Source organism: Neophocaena asiaeorientalis, unplaced genomic scaffold, assembly GCF_003031525.2.
Source record: "Neophocaena asiaeorientalis asiaeorientalis breed wild unplaced genomic scaffold, Neophocaena_asiaeorientalis_V1.1 scaffold171, whole genome shotgun sequence".
In the NCBI taxonomy this organism is placed as follows: domain Eukaryota; kingdom Metazoa; phylum Chordata; class Mammalia; order Artiodactyla; family Phocoenidae; genus Neophocaena; species Neophocaena asiaeorientalis.
In genome coordinates, this window is record NW_020174013.1 from 5,716,320 (window position 1) to 5,737,472 (window position 21,153).

The 21,153-nt window shown below is 49.9% G+C and overlaps 1 protein-coding gene across 1 annotated transcript; it reads right to left on the reverse strand.

The window, feature by feature from the left end:
* Nucleotides 1-796: 796 nt before the first annotated feature.
* LINC02898 (long intergenic non-protein coding RNA 2898) lies at nt 797-20,168 on the reverse strand. Its single transcript, XM_024753458.1, is given in 5 exon segments — nt 797-910; nt 912-970; nt 973-993; nt 996-1,077; nt 20,082-20,168. Coding segments are annotated over 5 exon segments (363 nt in total).
* Between the last annotated feature and the right edge of the window lie 985 nt (nt 20,169-21,153).

Sequence of the window (21,153 nt, forward strand, 5' to 3'; positions counted from 1 at the left end):
CACAACTACTGAGCCCGTGTGCCGCAACTACTGAAGCCCACATGCCTAGAGCCCATGCTCCACAACAAGAGAAGCCACCACAATGAGAAGAAGCTCATGCACCGCAACGAAGAGTAGCCCCCGCTCGCCACAACTAGAGAAAGCCCCCCACGCAGCAACAAAGACCCAACGCAGCCAAAAATAAATAAATATTTTTTTTAAAAAAAAGAGGGCTCTTGCCCACATTTCCCTTAATTCTCTCTGCCTCCTGACTGACCCTGGTGCTTCCCGGTGTGTCCCCCACCATGGTGTGGCTTGACCCTTTCTCTTGGGATCCTATGAATATAACAAAGTATCTTTTCAATGACAATTGTTTCCTGATCCCCTGACCTGTTGGCCTCACCATACCTGAATAATAATAAAACCTACATTTTAAAACACCCTCTTTTCCCCACACCTTCCCCTCCCATGAGATCCTCAGAGCTCTCCTCCCTCAGAACCTACAGGCTGCCCCAGGCATCTTCCATCCCAGTCCCAGTAGCTCTGGCCTCCTTCCCCCAGCCCACCCCTGCAGCCCCAGTCAGGGGCCAAAGCCTCCACTGCCTCTGGGGACAGAAGCAGTGCAATCCCAACTCCAGCAGGGAATTGTAGAGGTGATGGCCGTGGGACGATCTTTATTCCTCGGTTCCCAAGAGAGACTGTACCCAAAGAGCAGAGAGGTGGCACTAGCTCTGAGCCATACACTGGTTTACTCATCAATCATTCGTCTATTCATGAATCATTCATACCCCCATCAATCATTCATCTGCTTACTTATTCATCCCGTTTGTCTGTACCTCTTCCTCGCTTCGCTTGCTGCAGATACCGGCCCTCTCCTACTTTGATCTGCCCCCTGTTTCTGTGGCAGCAGCTCAGCAGAGGCCTTCTGATGTCACTTTGTCAATTACCTGGATGAGAGGGTATCTCCCTCTCAGAGGAGCCTGAGACAACCAAAGGGACAGCGTAAAGCTGTCCCTGCTGGGAAGTGCCCTTCCATTGCAGGCTCCGGCCTCCTGGTCCATGGGTCAGTGGAGGGGTGGGGAGGGGCTGCAGAAGGATCTTCAGGGCCAGAAAAGAATAACGGTTTGAGACTTGCCTCACAGCTGCTTGAAAACTGCTTTTCTGGGAGGCAGGGGGCTGCAGGAGACTCAGCCTCCAGGCCTGGCTGTGAGGCCTGGGCTCAGTACTTTGCTGGGGTCCAGAGAGCATGGAATGGGGCAACCTGGGGCTAGAGTTTTAGAGGCCTAAGCTGCTAGCCTCCGACAAGTCTGGCAGCTTCCACCCACGCCACGCCCCCTCACCGCAGAAAGTCTCTTCTCAGCCAGAAGCCAGAGACCCATTTACGTGAGTCAGATCATGTCCCGCTCTGCTCAAGTCCCCGCCATGGCCTCCCATTCACTCAGCACAGAAGCCCAGGCCCCAGAGGATCTGGTCCCACTCACATCTCACTTACTCCCTCTTTTCAGGCCCCACTGGCCTTGTCCATCCTCAACTCACCAGCCACACTCTGACCTTAACACTTTTGCCCTAAGTTGTTACCAGCCTTTTTCTCCGGAACACTCTTGACCCCTGGGGCGCTCTTGCAAGTGACTCACTTCTCATTTCTTCCAAGTCTTTGCTTAATTGGCACTTTCTCCAGGAGCCTACCCTGACCCATCATATTTAAAATTGCAAACCACACACACCATTCTCAACCCCCTTACTCCTTGGCACTTATCACCTTCTAACACACTCTAGAATTTTCTGATTATTGCTACTGTTTATTGTCTGTCTCCGAGGGCTGGAATGCAACCTCCAGGACAGCAAGGGGTCTTTGTCTGTTTTCTTCACTGATGTATCCCAAGGGGGTACCCATGGATGCCTGGTACATAAGAGGAGCTCAGTAAAGCATTCTCTGGATGTAAGAATGAATGAATGACTGGGCTCTGGGAAGCTCCGAGAGTAAAGCTTGTGAAACCACAGACTGTGGAAGTTGGGGCTTCCTGGGGTCGAATTTAGAAGGTCCACACTGACCTCTAGCAGCTGTACAGAGGAGAAAGAAGCCGGGCAGCTCACCCACTGCCAGCCTTCTCAGGGAGAGAAGGTAGGCAGAGGCATCAGCGGGGATTGCGCTAACTCGAGATGCCAGCTCTGTGCCGCTCTGGGGCTGGCCCGCGCTCTGGATGTCATTAGCTGATTTGTTCTGCTCTGCAGAATGTACTTTTCGTATTTAGGCAGAAAAAACCAGCTTTCGGTCCTCGTGCCCTTTCTTCTGTGAGCTGTAGCACATGGCCTGCTTATTATGAATTAATCCTCTAAAGAGCATGTTCATTATTCTAATTTAATTGTGCGTCGTTTCAGAAAATAACTAAACCCAGCGCGGAATAAACTCCAACGCTGATCGGTTTTCAAGAAGTTAACCTAAGACAAAATACTGCTAGAGGGCAGCAGCAATTTGGAATCATTAAAGGGAACCCATGTAAATAATAAAAACAAAACTTATATGCAGAATTAAATTAAGGAATAGGAAATTAAATTTGTGAATCTGATCTCAAATTGAGGCCCTATATGCACAGGCTTACCCTGGCTTGGCTCTTTGCTCAGGAGGGTTGGGGCACGAAGGTTCTGCAGAGATTCCCAGCCCAGGGAAGTGGCAGACAGGAGCGAGCCCGCGGGCCTCCCCTCCTGGGTGACAGCGTGCTGTCCCGGGAAGAGGGATGTGGGCTGGAGGGGGAGAGAGGGGGTTTCCCTCCCACGGGGCCTCCTCGGAGGAAGATGAAAGCCATATCGTCACAGCTACATCTGGATGACTCCTGTCGAGTGCCGGTGACTGGCGGAGGAGAACCAACCGTCCCCAGCCAAGAGTCTGCACTGCGCGCTGGAGGATGCACAGGAAATGAGGCAGATGGATGCAGGCTGGCTGCAACGAGATGCTGGGAGACTTTTGCCCCAGGCAGAGCAGCCGCTCCAACCCCGCTCCACCCCTGTGGCCCGGGCACCCTCCCACAGGTAACCCAGCTCGGGACAGGGACTGGGGGACTTGCCCCCTGCCCTGGCAGCAGCCCCTAAGCAGAGTCCCGACATCTACCAACACCGTGGGAGCCCAGTTCCACACACGCGAGATGCAGATTCCAACATCGGACAAATAGTCCTCTTGGCAGGCAGGCAAAGAGGGAGAAGAGGAAGGGAGAGGAGTAGGGGACGGGAGAGAGCAGACTTGCAGACTGTAAGTTGTCTGAGAGTTAGGGGTACCGGGGGCCAAGTTTGCACCATGGCTCAGGCTTCACTCTATAGTTCTCCGGGATTTTTAGACCTGTCCCAGGGGTGTCTTCTCTCCTTCTTCCTCCCACTCCCATCCCTACCCAGCTCTCTTCCTCTCGTCTGGCCCCCCACTTCCCCAAGTGGAGAGAGCCCAGCCTGCAGAGTCACAGCCTGGTTTGGGTCACAGTTCTTTCTCTTACTTGGTATTGGAGCTTGAGGGGGACTATCTCGCCTTTCTTCACCTCAGTTTCCTCTTGTGTAATAATAATAGTACCTGCTTCCTCGGTTTGTTACAAGGAGTAAATGAAATAAAACACCTGGCCCAGAGAAGGCACACAGGCATTTCTGCCTTTTCATTTTCTGCTTCATCAACTCAGGCCCACACACTCTACACAGAAATACACACATGTGCACACCACAGGCTCCATCCTCGTCAAAAGCCTTAGGCTGTGTTTCCAGAACACCACAACTAGTCTTTTTAAAAATCCAGTCAACCAACTCCTTGCCTTGATTCACAGAGGCAAGCATTTAAACACACGGCCATATTCCAGAATCTGAGTGAAGTTTTCCATTTCTATCTTCATTTTCGGTACTACACAGACAAGTTAGTCACCTCAAGTTTTCCACTTCTATCTTCATTTTCAGTACTACACAGACAAGTTAGTCACCTCAGACCCTTTTTTTGAAACAAAGAGGGAGTATAAGCAAAGCAAGCCAAAAAAACCACAAAATTATGCACGTAATTTAGACCACAGTGATATTGATTGGTAAGTTCATGAAACAGTGATTGCACCTAAAAATACCAAACATGCAGATAACAAGGGCAGAAAAGGCTGAGTCTTCTTGAATTCCCTGGCTGTTTCCCCTGATCTTACTTTACTAACTGCTTATTAAAGACTGTGCTAGATCTCTTGCCCATCCCATGATTTGTACCTATAAGTTAGGGTACCATGATCTACAGCAAATCTTGGCTCTCCCAGAATGAACTCAGAAACCTCCATCAAAGAAAAATTATTCATGACATTAGTTAAAGATGGTAAAGCAGATTTTATTCTGGATGGGGGGTGCTGATGAAATGAGTTTGTGTTAGTGGAGAGAGATTGGGCTCAATTCTGGGTACAGCAAGGAAAAGTGGAAATTTATAGCCAAGGAGCAGGGTGGGGATGAGTGGATAGAAAATTACTAAGAGGAAGCATCAGGGCTGGGGTGGGCAGAGGGGGGCGAATTCTGGCTAAACTGACCTAGCAGGATTCTTGCTGAAGGCAGGCTACGGTGATCAGACACTACCTGGGGGACGGTGGGGGATGAGGAACGCAATCAGGTGACAAGGGTGATCCGATCACCAGAGCAGAGGATTCTGACTAAACTGACAGCAGGATTCTTGCTAAACCTGGACCATGAAGAGATGAACACAGAAGCCCGAAGTTTAGGGCCTGATTGAGAAGAGAATTCAGAGGAGACTGAGTAGAGTTTGGTCAAGGAGAGGATCTTTGTCGCCCTAGAGCAGCAGCGTGGCCAGATCCACGACCAGCTGAAGATCCACCATCCGTGGAAAGGAAGCTGGAGAGCCAAGCTGGGCCTGAGGCTCCCAGAGACCAGGGTGGGTAACCTGAAGGTAAGGACAGGGGCAGAAGGCCACAGTGGTGGCCTGCACTTAAACCAAGGGGCAGATGCTGCAAAATGACCCCTCGGCCCTTAAGAAAAAGCCACCCAAATCTCTTAGACACACAAAACACATGGTACAAGAAAGCTTTCAAAGGGGTCTTGTCCCACAGGACCCACCTGAGGGGGGTTAATTCTGAGGCTGGAGTGAGCTTGCTTAGTTCGCTGGTTTCTGTATTTTTGATCCTGGATGAAAACTTCTGCACCCGGTGGATGGACTTGTCTGCCCAGGAGGGCATCTGCGTGAGGACAGCCTCACCATTTGACCATGAAGTTCAAATCATGTCTACCCAATAGAAGAGCTTCCAAGCTGGCTGCACCTTAAAGGGCCAGACTGGTTTCTCTCAACCAAGCAAACTCCCTCCCAAATAAAGTCCATATTGCTCGGCTTATGTGACCCACCCACACATAAAATCACCCATGGATCCCTTCCCTTATTGGATAATAATATTGCTGATAATACTAGCAATAATAGTCAACACTCACCGGGAGCTTGCTTCTTGTCAAACATTTGTTCTGAGTGCTTTGTAAGAATTCGCTTCTTTAGGAGCTTCCCTGGTGGCGCAGTGGTTGAGAGTCCGCCTGCTGATGCAGGGGACGTGGGTTCGTGCCCCGGTCCAGGAGGATCCCACATGCCGCGACCGGAGCCTGTGCTCCGCTCTGGAAGGGGCCACACCAGTAAAGGGCCCGGGTAGCGCAAAAAAAAAAAAAAAAAAAAAAAAAGAATTAGCTTACTTAATACTCACAACCACCAAGTGAAATAGGTATTATTGTTCTCATTCTATAGACGAGGAAACTGAGACCCAGGGAAATCGAGCCACTTGCCCATTATAACCACAAAACATAGCAGTGCTGGGGTTTGAACCCATTTAAGAACTTTTGGAAGCTTAGCCATTTTTACTTATTAAAATAACCTTTTTACACACACACACACGTGTGCACACAAAGATTCTGGAGCCTCCCAACCACGATACAGTACTTCCAGTTGGTCACCAGCTCCCCTGTCCACAAATCTATCCCCAGTGACCCTAAACCTAGGCCACACAGTAAAGAGAGTACACTGGACCTTCAGTGACCCACATCTGGAAAGCAGGCCCATGTTTTCAAATGCCTTCACACCACTTTCTCCCCTGGTCCTCATGGCTGGGTCTTCATGGTCATCCTTGCCTTTAGGCAAGTGTGGTGGCCTGGGCTCTGCGGGATGCATGGTTTATAGACAAGACCAGCCTTTACTCCTTTTCACAGGCAACACAGGCTTGGCATCTAGGAGAACGTTCCTGGATGAAACAGCCTTGTCAGTTTGCCGGTACTCGTTTAAATTCCAGACCCTGGTTTTTAAGATACACACATCTGCTGTGGGACTATGTATTGCGATAGATGAAAATAGAAATGGTTTTCCATTGTATTTGTATTATTAGATTTGACCTACCATTGAAACAGCAAAGAAAGAGTGAAAAATTAAAGGTGATTTGATATTAGCCTCCTATTCATATTAGAAAAAGTAACTGCTTCTGTGGTTTTCCTCACAGAGGTGTCTTTATTCATGTGACATGCCTTTAATAAGTAATTCTAGTTGTCTGGTTGCCAAGAAAGATTTCCTACGGGCAGACTTGAAAGTGACTCGGAACTCTTTGCATGCCCAGCTTCAAATGATCCCAGAACAGCAAACATTCAGCTTCCCTTCAGACTTCTGAAGTGTGGGAATAACATGAAAGAATGAACAGGAATCATTCTGCAGCCTGCATATCCTAGGAGCGGAGCTGGCTGGCAGAGGCTGCGGCTGGGTCTACACGGACCAGGCATAGTGAGATTTGAAATAATCTCATGAAGTTCACCAAACCAAATGATTTATTTCAAGGAAGGAAATCTACTTTGGGGCCAGAATGATCCAGGTCAGTCATACACAGACTGAGTTTTCCTCTGCTTGAGTAGACCTGGAGTGGGCACAGAAAGACAGGGAAAGCCACCACGATTGTTCTCATGGAGTCACAACCAAAGAGTCACACACTATGAATAGGTATGAATATTCACTACAGGGATTATTTATTCATCTACATATACCAGGCTACGTGGGTAACATATATAACCTCATATAGTCCTCAAAACAACAACAATCCTATCTATGAGGTAATTGTTGCCATTTTACAGATGTGAAAACTGAGCCTCTGAGAGGTTACATGACTTGCCCAGGACACACAGTTTGGGAGGCAGAGGTCGGCTAGCTGTTCATCAAGCATTTCCCTATTCCTCCTGGACGCACACCTAGATGCCATTTCCAGGCCCCCTTGCAGGCAGACGCAGCCATCTGACTCAATTCTGACCAATAGAAAGTGGGTGGAGGGCTTCCCTGGTGGCGCAGTGGTTAAGAGTCTGCCTGCCGATGCAGGGGACACGGGTTCGTGCCCCGGTCCGGGAAGAGCCCACATGCCGCGGAGCGGCTGGGCCCGTGAGCCATGGCCGCTGAGCCTGCGCGTCCGGAGCCTGTGCTCCGCAACGGGAGAGGCCACAACAGTGAGAGGCCCGCGTACCGCAAAAAAATAAAAAAAAGTAAATTGGGTGGAAGTGACATAAGTCATTTCCAGGTCTGGCACATAAAACCTGCCCATACACAATTCTCTCTTCTCCCACCCAATGGCTGAATGAGAGGATGCCGAGGACCTAGAGGAGGGTAAAATCTGAATATGGAAGACTCCAGGATGCTCAGTAACTGCTTTGAGCAGAGGCCGTTCCTCATCACTGCCCCTGCAGGGGACGGTGATGTGAGCTGGAAACAATCTACTGTGTTAAACCACTGAAATTTGACGATTGTTGGTTCCAGCAGAAAACCTAAACTCAAGGACTCTGAAGTCCATGCTCTTAGCCCTTTCCTTGTCTGAAACTGTACTAGGTCTGATCAACCCTCCCCAGGGGACACTGGGACCCTCTAACTTTTTTTGAGTCTCATCCCTCTTCCTGCTCTACTAGGCCTGAGGTGGTGATTTCTTAGCTTTCCACTTTCCTATCTATGCAGACATATTCCTGGTTTTTGAGAATCTGATCAAAGCTACTCCTTCTATCTCTCGGTTAATCCCTCCCCATGTGGGCCTCTGGGCCTCTGATTGTCTGTGATTTCTCCTCTCCCACGTGGACACATCAGATACATCACTAGTGTCTCTTCCACCCTTGCCCTGCCCTCCCTTCCTCAGCCAGTGCTGTGTTCTGGCCTTCATCATATCTCGCCTGGTGTAATCGTAACACCCTCCAAACGTGTCTCTTCCCCTCCTTCCCATCATCCTATTGCCTCCAAAAAGGATCTGCATGAAATAGCTGAGGCCCCAGCATCCCCTGAATTACATTTCCCCATGTGAAGGCTAACAATAAAAGGGTAAATGTTTTGAACATGCAATTCCATGTCTATGAAGTTAGATGCATCACAAAATGATTCATATACAAGGATATTAACTGTCTCATTGTTTGAAGCAGCAAAAGACTGGAAACATCAAATGTCCATCAGTGGAGTCTTGTTAAGTAAACTATGGAGCACAATGAGTTTTGCCTAAAAATCTACAGAATCTGTGGTTAAGTATGGTGAGCAAGATACAGGTAAGTGTATACAACATGTTAATATTCGTGTTTTTAAAGTATTGGGGAGATATATTCCCATATGTTTGCAAAGACATGAAACGTCTCTGAAAGAATGCACAAGAAACTGTCAGTAGCATTTGCTTCTGGGAAGAGAACTGAGTTACCAGAAATCAGGGATGGGAGGGAGACTTACTTTTCACTGAATCTACGTTTGTATTGTTTGAAGATTTTACTCTGTACATGTATTATTTTAAAACAATAAAATAAAATGTGACTTGCTAGTGCTTATTTGATAAAATCCAAATCCTTTAGTATAAAACGAAAGACTCTCCAAGTTCTAGCTCCAACACGTTTTTCCTGCTGGCCCTCTCGTGCTACTACAGGGTTCTCAGAACAATTCCTTGTACATCCCTATCTCTCTGCCTTTGTTTAGGGCTCTCCTTCTCCTGGAAAGTCCTGATACTGATAGGCAGGAACTCATCTCATCTGTTATCACCTTCATTTTCTTTATAACTTTATACTATGGCCCTTGATCCCAGTTTGCTGTGTGTTAGAGGTAGGTGTCTTTCCTACAAGATGGTATGATATCTTAGACATAGCAAGTGTTCAAAATATGTCAGTGCATTGAACCAAATTTATAATTCCACATGTCTCAGCCGCAGCTTCTAAGAACGGCTGGGAAGGGGGTAAGGGATGGGCTCACCCTTCCCCGCAGCTAAGGAGTAGAATCTGGAACCCACCCCATCAGGCTGGGGGCTGGAAAAGGTCAGTAATACATCTCAGCCTGGGACATTCTGCAAGATTGGACGTCCTTCCTCTGGTCCACTACCAAGGTCACCCCTCTTCCCATCTCTTTGCCCAAAGACCCACCGAGTCAATGGTGTGGCTCTGCTCAGGATTGAGCCTTGGCTCTGTGGAATTGGGCCCGAGAGAGGGAGAGGGAGAGAGAGAGAGAGGGAGAGAGGGAGAGAGGGAGAGGGGGAGAGAGGGGGGGAGAGAGAGAGAGAGAGAGAGAGAGAGAGAGAGAGACGTCCATTGCCCTGGACCACAGTCTGGGGTTTAAACTCAGTTGTCACAATTATTTGAAGCCTATTAAGTTTATTTATGTTCCAAAGCAGGTCCACTAGAGAAGGACCATCATAGTCGTAAATATCAGGGCTGCTGTTCTCCAGACACAGCTGGGGCTGTGGGCCCCTCCCCTTCTCAGCTCTGCAGGCCCTGCTTATAGGCAGGAGCCATGCACTCAGATGTAGGACAGCACCACCTCCTATCTGACCAATTCTGTTAGCTCAGCCGGTACAACACATGCTTCCTCTACACATTTTGGGTAGCAGGAGTGTGTCTGAGCAAGACTCAGCTATCCGGGGAGGGATGGTGTCTTCCAGTCCTGCTCTAGTCAAATGCACAAGGGTCAGGAGGCCAGGGGTACAGGCTTTCTCCTCAAAGAACCATGGGGACATAAGGGTGGACATTATACCCTGGGCACATCTAGAATTCTGTAAGAGAGCAAAGGACTGCTGGACGTGTCCTATGAGTTCCTGGCTGTGTGAGGCTTTCATTTCATTTACCAGTGTGGATTGGAGGAGACCATTTAGTTCTAAGAGCCAGTGTCTTCACAGCATATCCCACTGTCCACTGGTCTTGTAAGATTCTCCATGGAAAAGTAAAGGAGATCTTGTGGCCATAAAAAATTTATGAAACATTGAATATTCATTAAATCCTCCCCTGGGGAGAGTCACAACGCACATTTTCATATTAAAGGCCCCGAGATGTCCTGCAGTAAAATGAACTTAACCCAGTGTGCTCTAAACACATTTGACAAAAGAATCCTTTCTTGGTGATCCCTACAAACAAACATCCCTTGATAGAAGTGTTACATGGAGTACATTTTGGAAAAAGCTGCTTTTAGAGATGTCTAAGTCCTCGCGTCCCTTCTTAGCAGAGCCTAGGAGGAGACACATCTCTAACTTTCCCCTCACCCCATCAATCAGAGCATGCTCTGTTGGTTTAGAGCAGTGGATGTCAAAATGTGGTCCCTGGATTAGTAGCACCTTTGAATTTGCCACAGTTGCAAATTCTCAGACCCCAAGGAACCAGACACTCTGGGAGTGAGGTCCAGCAATTTGTGTTTTAACGAGCCCTCCAGGTAATTTGGATATAAGCTATTAGTCTAGGGTTTTGGAAATCTCTTTCTCTGAACAGGTCCTATTCTACCTCATTCATTATCTGTACATGTTTTTATTTATACCATCTGCAATCCCAAAGAGGAAAGGATATGGACAGCCAGTACTAAAATACTCATATACTAGCACGATTAAAGCATGTTTACAGAAAAACACTCTTCCCTCCAATAATTCCACTCACCTCCTTCAGATCTGTGATATACTATAAGTTTTTATATTTATTTTCTTGTTCCCACCTAAAAGCTAAACTCTGTGGGAGCAGGGCTTTTCATCTATTTCACCCCCTGCTTTCTCCCCAGACCCAGAATGGCTCCTGCCTTAATACATATTTGTTCAATGAGTGAGCCTTATCATAAGGAGGCAGGTGAGGGCCATTGCCTTGTTTAAACAGTTTCACTTGGAGCTTCCTGGCAGGCACAGAGTTACAGAGATCTCTATCTAACAACAGGAAATCAGACACTCCTGAAAAGGACAGAAGTAGTGAGACCCTCCTTTTAGCCCTGAGGGCTCCTTGAGTGGGTAACAGAGCTATTCCTGGAGGCTCTGTCCCTGATGGCTGGTGTCAGAGCCACAGACTAGAATAGCTTTCGAGGGGGGAGCTTTCTCTTTTCTCTCTCCATTGAGAGATCGGTAGACGCCTGCACACAGATGTCTGTGCTGAACTAACCTCCTGGCAGGAGAAGCAAAAGTCCGTGAATGACAGGAAACTCTGCTCATTTTGTCAGTTTCGTAGGTTAAATGTGGCAGGGCCTGAGGGGAAGAGGAGGGGGTAAGCATTCAACCACATTGAGTTCTTTTCCAGCCGGGGGAAGGGCAGCAGCCCCTACCTCGGAAAGAATGTATCCAGCACTGATAAATGTATAAAGTATTTGACCTTTAATCAATCCTAATATTTTCAATCCACAGAGCCTTCTTAAACGCCTGCAGCCCTGCCCCTGGACCTCTATTCATCACAATTACGGCTCCAACTGTCAGAGCAATGCATGAAACTGCGCACGCTGACGTCCAATATTTTATCACTAATAAAGAGAAACATCCCAAGTATTTGCACAGTTCTGATACTTTCCAGCCCTGAGCCCAGGAAAAGGGGGAGCGTGGTGATTTATGCTCACTGCCCAGCATTGTTAATTGGCCTTCTCGGCAGGAGCCTCTGGGACCACTGCTCTCCTGTGCTCCACAGCCATAGTCTCAGCGGCGAGTGGGCCGCTGGCTGGAGCGCAGCAGGCGGCCTGGGAGGAGCACGCTGAGCACACAGTAGGCCCTTCCTCAGCATCTGGTAAGTGGTGTGAAACTCTGTAAAGGGTGATTTTTAAAAATCACGATTTGGCAAGTGCCTGCCTACACCTATGGCTTTGTAAACAGATCCGTTGTTTATGTGGAATCTGTGATCCACCCCCATTTCCATGTCCCGCCTTCCCACCCCCCTCCCATCCCCAGGCTGTGTCTGCTGCCCAGCCCTGTCGCTTCTCAGCCTGAAGGCCCTCCCTCTTGGCCTCCCAGCTCCAAGCAGAGGGAAGCTCAGTTTCCAGCCACAGTGTTCAGACGGCCCACAGGCTATGTCTACATGGCACCCAAACATCTGGATGAGATGTAAATAAAACAAGCAGATGTTTCTCCTTCCTTATAGCAGGTGCCTTGGCAGAGCCCTCTGCCTTAAGCTATAAGGGAAGGGCTTTCTGGAGTCCAGGGCCCAGAGCGGGTAGGGGAGGGGGGAACACTCCTTATCAAGAAGCTGGTTACTTGGCCTCACAGAGAGGAATGAGCAAAGAAAGCCAGACACCCCTAGGAAAAAGGTGCTGGCAAAGGATGGCATCTGTGTGGACAGGATGGAAGGTCTGGGAACTGGGGGGGCAGGAGGAGGGAGAGGGGTCCAGAGGTCCTGATGCAAATAAGTGGGGAGAAGGGTTGATGCCAAATCCCTCTTTAATTTCACTGTGGCGAAGGATTTTCTGAGCCTCCACCTTCTACACCACTGCCTTCCAGGAGAAGGGAGAAGACATGGCCTCCTCTGTACCCCAGGGGCTAAGATACAAGAGAAGCTGGGCTTAGAAAGTGGCGCAAAACTCCCCCTTCGCACCCCATATTCTATCTAACAGGACACCAAGGGGCAGTCACTTCAGACAAATAAAGGGGTGTTAAGATACCTATGGGGCTTCCCTGGTGGCGCAGTGGTTGAGAGTACGCCTGCCGATGCAGGGGACACGGGTTCGTGCCCTGGTCCGGGAAGATCCCACATGCCGCGGAGCGGCTGGGCCCGTGAGCCATGGCCGCTGAGCCTGCGCGTCCGGAGCCTGTGATCCGCAACGGGAGAGGCCACGACAGTGCGAGTCCCGCGTACCGCAAAAAAAAGATACCTATGAAAGGGATAATTGAGGAAGGACAGGGGACAGAGGACCAGAGGCAGAAGGAGATTCATTGGTCACCACTTGTTTCCCTTCATTCCTTCCATCCTCTCCACACTGTGTGTCACACTAGCACACTCCCCCAGCTTGCTCCCCCAAGCCCCCAGCCCTATGTGTGACACTAAAAACCCTCCCCCAGTCCTCTGCCTCAGTTCAGCCCTGGCTGTAACCCCAACACATTCTCCCTTCCTCCCCCACCCACTCCCTTAGTTCCCGGGTGTAACACTGAACACACTCCCCAGTGCTGTCCCCAACTTTCTAGCCCGAGTGGAGCACGGACACCCCCTCCTATCCTCTCCCCCAAGGCCCCAGCCCTGTGTATGACACTAACACACACCCCCCAGTCCTGTCCCCCACTCTCCCATCCCTTGGGTGAAGCACGGCTGGCACTCCCTTGGCACCTTCACAGCCCCTATGTGTCAAACCAAACACATTCCTCAGGGCCACCTTCTGTGGAAGCAGCTCTGTTCACCCACTATCTCCAGGGAGACTTTCAGGACCCTACAGTGATCCTTTGGCCCCCGGCCCAGCACAAACAAGCACTATTGTATGTGGGTGTGAGTGTATGTCTGTGTGCGTCAGACATGGCAGCAACTGGACAGTTGCCACTCTCAACTCCCCCATCTATCCACCGATTATTGAATTTTGTGCTGAAGGCAAATATTTTCCATCGACCTCAGTGTTCCTGTCTGTGAAACTGAGCTGCACTTCGACATTCAGCTCTCCGGTACCCATGGAGAAGGGTCTGATTTCCAAAGGACATCAAGAAACCAGCTATCAGGGCTTCCCTGGTGGCACGGTGGTTAAGAATCCGCCTGCCAGTGCAGGGGACACGGGTTCGAGCCCTGGTCCGGGAAGATCCCACATGCCATGGAGCAACTAAGCCCGTGCGCCACAACAACTGAGCCTGCGCTCTAGAGCCCACGAGCCACAACTACGGAGCCCACGCGCCACAACTACTGAAGCATGCGCACCTAGAGCCCGTGCTCCGCAACAAGAGAAGCCACCGCAATGAGAAGCCCGCACACCACAACGAAGAGTAGCCCCCCACTCGCCACAACTAGAGAAAGCCCATGCGCAGCAACAAAGACCCAACACAGCCAAAAAATAAATAAGTAAAATAAATTTATTAAAGAAAAAGAAACCAGCTGTTGGACTGTGGTTGGGACCAGGTGAGGCACAGTTGGGGGAAGGAGATTATACTTTGGTAGAGAAGTAACTTTTGCATTTTGTTTTTCTTGCTTTTTTTATGAAACAGGAAGAGCAAAGCCATGCCCCAAGGCTGTGGGTTTTTCAAGCAAAGACTTTCTCCCTGATAACCACAGCGACCCCCTGAAAGAAGTGGCCGGCTTCTTCTCACATTTTGGCGGGGGAGGGGGTAGGACTCAGACACAAAGAAACCTGAAGCATGGATGACCCAAGCCCCCTTCCCCCAAGTAGCCTTGCTATTCAGCATCACGGGTTAGAAGTTTATAGGAATTCTGGATCCATGGTTTCCTATGGTCCCTTTTACAGATCTTGTTAATTTATTACCCGTGGTTACACTTTCAATGGAAATCATGAAGAAATGGTAAAGGAAACATGAGCTAATTTTTTTCCAGTGACACATTTCACTGCTATTTAAATAGCCGTTCTGCCAAACCAAACACAGCACTTACAGCCAGCGGTGACACATGAAGGAGATGGCTGTGGCCAATCCTGCCCGCGGCATCCCGAATAGGCGAGACTTTCTCTCAGCTTCCCCAAGGGCCAGACGCCAAGAGGGGTGGATGGGGGGAGCTGGAGCCTGGGGCACAGCTGGAGCCCCAGAGCCTGGCGATCGCAGCTCCCACCCTCTCCCCAGCAGGGCTCTTTCCCTCCGCCTGGAGCCCGCTCCTCGCCCCGCTGAGCGGCCCTGGGGTGACTGTTTCCCCAGCAGCCCGAGAGGCCCCCCAGGGTGGTCCACAACCAGGCCATGAGCAAGGGCTGCCTGGCTCTCCCTGCTGGAGGATTTGCTGAGGCCTCTAACCGGGAACATTATCAGGTTGTGTAAAACCAGAGACAGACTTTGGGGAAAGCCTGGCCAGCCGTGTTCCAGTTCTGCGGTGGTGGCCGTGACCACGACCACGCTTGCACCGAGTGCCTTTGTTGGGCAAACCCAGAGCCTCCAACTTCTCCTCGCAAGCGTTCGCCTCAGACACTTTGTTGCTCCCCAGCTTTGGGACTATGACGTCACCCTGCATTTATTCACTTTTCAAGAAGCCAATCGATAGCACAAAGTTGAAAGGTGCCAATAGGGTATACCTTAAAAGCTCTCATCACAAGAAAACAGAAATGTGTAACTTTGTGTGGTGATGGGTGGTAACCAGACTTATCATGGTGATCATTCCACGGTGAATACTGATATCGAATCGTTGCCTTGTAAACCTGAATCGAATATAATGTTATATGTCAATTATACCTCAATTAAAAAAAAAAGAGGACTAAACAACAAGGTCCTACTGTATAGCACAGGGAACTATATTCAATATCTTGTAATAAACCATAATGGAAAAGAATATGAAAAAGAATGTATATATGTATAACTGAATCACTTTGCTGTACAGCAGAAATTAACACAACATTGTAACTCAACTATATTGCAAAAAAATAATTTGTTTAAAAAAAAGAACATAGGTTTAAAAAAAAGAGGCAGACCAATGAGCTGTGGCATTTGGTGAGAGAAAAGCCAGGGCCTGAGATGTCGGGGAAGGGAGAACAGGCCCAGAGAGGCTCTGGCAATAGCCGGTGCGGCGCAGCAGTGGAGGGGGTGCCCCTCTTCACAGCGGCTGTGTCAGAAATCCCCAGGATTTTAAAATGCAGTGGGGTTGAGGGAAACGAAGCACTTAGGAGCTGACATCTGGCCCTTGGAGACCTTGGATCAGCTGTCAACCTCAGGGGCCCCGTAGGAGCCCCGTGGCACTGACATTCTCAACTTGAGCTCCTCTGATGAGCAGCGAGGGAAGAGGGTGATTCAAGAAGGGGAATGAAATGGGGAGAGAGCATTCTGGAGGGAGAAGCCAGCAGGAATTGGGGCTTCGGCCCCACCCAGGCCTCACTGGATCTTGAACAAGTGTGACTACCTCTCTATCCCCACAGTGGGAGGCTCTGTGGCCCCCAGAGCCCCCTGCAAGTGTCAAGGTGGGCAGAGCAGAGGGCCTGTGACAGAAGTCGGGCAGCAGGCCTGCTGGCATACTGGGAGAAACCACTCTGCTTTCCAAGGAGAAAACCCACTTTAGTGAGGCTCCGGAGAGAAGTTAACTGTCGTCTTCCCTTTGCCAAAAAGTATATTAAATTCGCTGACCACATTTTTCCAAACCCGAGTGCGGAGGACATTAGATGCAACGCACACTGGCTGGGCTCTGGTGCGCTGGGCACCCCACACATTTCATTTTGCATTATTAATATTTAAACCAAAGCAGCTGTTCTCTGCACACACAGAGCCCAGAGCCTGCCCAAGGTTCCTACGAAGGCTTCTCCCTGGGGCCAGATGCACCAGCTGGGTAGTCCCTTACTGATCCTCAGGGCTTGGGCCTCCCGGGGCAGATTTCCCCAAGCAGCCATTCCTTGATCTGCAGTGACATTTCTGGGCCAGGGGCTTGGTGGTTTATTGGCAAGAGCAGATTCTGTTGATCTAGCTTAGCTAAGATTTGGTGGGTCCACCCGTAGCAGATTTTTGAGAGGGGTGAAAAGATCTCTTTGCTATACCAGCCTCCCCTTCTGAGCCCTCGGTCCCAGGGTAAGGTCCCCCGGGCTTTCACGTGTTCTCCCGATTTCTTTCCTCCTTCAAAACTAGAACAACTGTCATACCAACCTTTTGTGCCTTGGAGCCTCGGGTCCTCCCCCTGTGCATTCGCACCTTAAAGCCTCATCGCTAAGCCTGGGTGGGGAGGCTCTTGCCTGAGTCTGTGGGACAGCCTGGACGGCACCACACCACAGCCTGCTACCCAAAGCCCCTTCCCAACCTGCCTCAATTCTGTCACCTCCAGGTCCCTGTGCTTCAGCCACCTGGGGTGCTCTGGCTCCCAGACACACTAAACACAGTCCTTCCATAGACCATCTGCTCCTTCTACTTGCCTTTGAACTCCCAGGACAAAGGTCACCTCCTCTCTGCCACCATCCACCACCTCCACCCCAGGATGAACTAATTACTTACTCCTCTCTCCTCGCCTAACAATTTATGTTCCATTCTATTTTGGCATATATCTCACTATATTGTAAACTTTTCTTTCTATACTTCTAAAAACTAATATTTATTGAGCACTTTCTATGTACATGATGCTTTAAGCAGAATTACATATTATGTAATTCTCACGATAACCCTATGAGATGGGTTTTGTAATTACCCCCATTCTACAGATGACAAAACTGAGGCTTAGAGATGGTGAGTACCTTGCCCAAGGTTACAGAACTAAGAAGTATCTGTCTCCCCCCAGAGACTACGAGCTCCTTAAGGAAGAGGCCATAACAGTGTGCTTCCAGGGCCTACCGAACACACTGTCTCAGTATAGGTGTTCGTTACATGTTTGTTGAAATGAAAATAAAAGTAAATAAAGCAAGCAGAAGGATTTTCCCAGGCCAGGATTTACTGAGATACCCTAGGGTCGCCATTTTCTCTAGGCGACTAACCCAGCTCAAGCTCCTGGAGAAGCAGGAGTAAAAACTTAGCAGGAAGCCAGACGTGGATTCAAATTCCAATTCCACCTGAAGTTAAACTAGCTGTGCCTCTGTTTTCCCATTTGCAAATTGGTGAAAATAAGAATACCAACCTAATTTAATCCTTACAACAACCAATCCAGTCCTGCCTGAGCTGGATGAAAAAGAGCAGGAGGTTATGACACATGGAAAAGATGTACGAATTAAATGAAGTGATATGTGGACAGCATCTAACCCAGCCCTGGCCACATTATAGACACGCACATTGATGTCTTGTACAAACACACTGAAGTGCTTTGACAGCAATGGTGATGACAATGTGTTATATTTACATGGGACTCCATAAGGCTCTGCCGCAGGATCTCTTGGTTTAACCCTCACAACTTTTGTAAGCCAAATATTACTACCACGATCCTGTTGCAGACACCTAGTGCCGTACAGCAACCCACCCCGAAACTCAGTGACTTAATAGCATGTATTTTGCTCACAAATCTGCAATTCGCGCTGGGCTTGGTGAGGAAGCCCTTCTTCTCTGCTCCATTTGGCACCAGCTGGAGCAGCTTGAAGACTCGGGGGTCAGAATCCTCGGAAGGCTCTCAGTCACCACTGATTCTCACTGTTTTCTGAGACCTTGGCTGGGACACTCAGTCAGAACCTAGACTTGCCCCCTCCATGTGGCCTGGGCTTCCTCACAGCACAGTGGCCAAGATCCAAGGTGGGGGGAGGGGAGAGAGAGAGAGAAAGAGTGAGATTGAGAGGCAGCCAGTGGAAGCTGTATGCCTTTTATGGCCTAGCCTAGGAAGTCACACGATGTCACTTCTGACACATTTTATTTGTTGAGGCAGTCACAGAGACCTGCCCAGGTTCAAGCGGAGGGGACATAGACTCTGCCTCCTAATGGGAAGTGATAAGGTTCTGGAAGAGGGACTGGATATACTGTTATAGCATTTTTTGGAAACTACACAGAGCCCCAGTTTACAGAGGAGAACAATGAGGGGAGGAACTACATAGTGACCTGTGCAAGAGCACAGCACCCATGAGTGGCAGAACCAGAAATCGAACCCAGGTCTTCTGACTCCAATCCCTAGGCTTTTTCCACTGAACAATGTGCCTTCCAATCCCATTTATCAGGGCTTCAGAAAGACTCAGCCCCAGACTCCTCTGGTAGCACAGTGGTTAAGAATCCGCCTGCCAATGCAGGGCACACGGGTTCGAACCCTGGTCCGGGAAGATCCCACATGCCGCAGAGCAACTAAGCCCACGAGCCACAACGACTGAGCCCACGAGTCACAGCTACTGAAGCCCGCGCGCCTAGAGCCCGCAATAAGAGAAGCCACTGCAATGAGAAGCCCACGCACCACAATGAAGAGTAGCCCCCGCTCACCACAACAAGAGAAACCCCACGGGCAGCAATGAAGATCCAAAAATAAACGCAGCCAAAAATAAATGAATGAATTTATTAAAAAACAAAGAAAGAAAGAAAGACCCAGCCCCTTCCCCACATAACGGGTCTTTCAGAGCCAGCCTGCTTGCACACACACACACACACACACACACACACACACACACACAGCCACAGCTTAACTTCCTTCCAGCAGTCCCTTTACCCCCCTGCACCTGGTGATGGAAAGAGCTCCTGATCGGACCCCACTTTGCTGCATCACTGCCAGGCCAAGCTGAGCTGGGGGACCCAGACCAGCCGGGAACCAGAGCAGGGGATTCCTGATGCTCAGGGGTGAGGGTGGGAGGGACTGACAGGAGACGGCATCTGGAATTCCGGATGACAGCAGGAGCTAAGAGGACTGTGGGTAATCTGGGGAATTTTTGGAAAATGTGAGTGTGATGTCAGCCACAGGGAAAGAGAGAGGAAAGTAGGAGGAGTGGGGGATGGTCCTGGGGGGCCGGCAGGGGAAAGCGAGGGCAGTCGAGTTGTAATGTGAGGAACAGTTTATTAGTCTAGAAAAGTTTAACTTGAAGCTCCCAGCCTGCCCCCACGCCTCTGCCCAGCATGGGCACATCACACGGATGTGATTATAAACCATGCTGGTAGGTCCTGGCTGAATCCAGGGGAGGAGGTGGGAATGCATTGATTTCTTCACAGATTATTGAGCAACTGAGCACGAAGCCAGCCCTTTGCCAGCCCGGGGGCATCGAGAATCAGCAAGGAGCCCTGAGAAATCCCTGCCCGGGTCAGGTGGGAGGAGGCCACAGAGGTCAGGGTTGGGGCAGTCCAACCCTCTGGGGAATCTGGCTGGTGCTTCTAGCCGTGCTGTGATTGGCTTGTTAAAGCTCTCTCCGCAGGACCGGGTACCCACCTGACACCTGGTCCCGAGGTTACCTCAGGCCAGCCCGAAGCTCTTTGTGCATAGAGCCAGGTGGCGGCCAGCACACAATGGGGCAGCCGGGTTCCGATGACGACGCTCATGCGTCCACAGAGAGCCACAGCTGGGATCACAGTCTCCCACCCAGCACTACTCAGCTGTGTGACCTCGGGCAAGTCCCTGAACCTCATGCAGACTCAGTGAAATGGGAGCATTAATTTCTACTCCAAAGAGCTGCGGTGAGCCTTAAAAAAGGATGCATGGGTTAAGGATAAGAATGCACAGGTTAGGGCTTCCCTGGTGGCGCAGTGGTTGAGAGTCCATCTGCCAATGCAGGGGACGCGGGTTCGTGCCCCGGTCCGGGAGGATCCCACGTGCCGCGGAGCGGCTAGGCCCGTGAGCCATGGCCGCTGGGCCTGTGCGTCCGGAGCCTGTGCTCTGCAACGGGAGAGGCCACAGCAGTGAGAGGCCCACATACCGCAAAAAAAAAAAAAATAAAACAAAAGAATGCACAGGTTAAGTGCCCGCCCTGGAGCCTGGAACCCACAATGCAACAGTTGGTCATTCTCATCCCTTTTTCTCTCTTATTCTTTTACATAAACCCCAAACCATGTTTCATCCTAAACCTTACCCAGTCCAGACTAGCTGAGTCAAAGATAGGCAAAGCTGATGAAGACTTGGGGTGGGGATTGTAGACAGAGAACTTTCTAACAGGCACTTTCTGTCTTTAGAGTCCACGGTGCAGGTGCCCCACAGGACACTGAGCTGAGGTGCCAGCCCCGTGGTGGGGAAGGAAGACGAGCCCTGGGAGGGTGACTCTGGTCACCTTGGGGTCCTCGTCATTAAGATCCAGTCACTCCCCAAACCTGTTCCTCAAACCTCCCACTCCATTAAGCCCCAGGGAGGTACCAGCAAGAACCAAAAGAAGCACAGGTGCCAGGAGAGGGGCTGCTTCATCTCCATGTTGGAGACACAGTCTTGGGATTCTCTGTGCCTCTCTATTCTCACCCAGAAAACAGAAAGGTTGGACGGATGGTATTCTATTAGTTCCCTCTATTTTCCTCCTCTCTTTCCTTGTGAGCCCTCCTA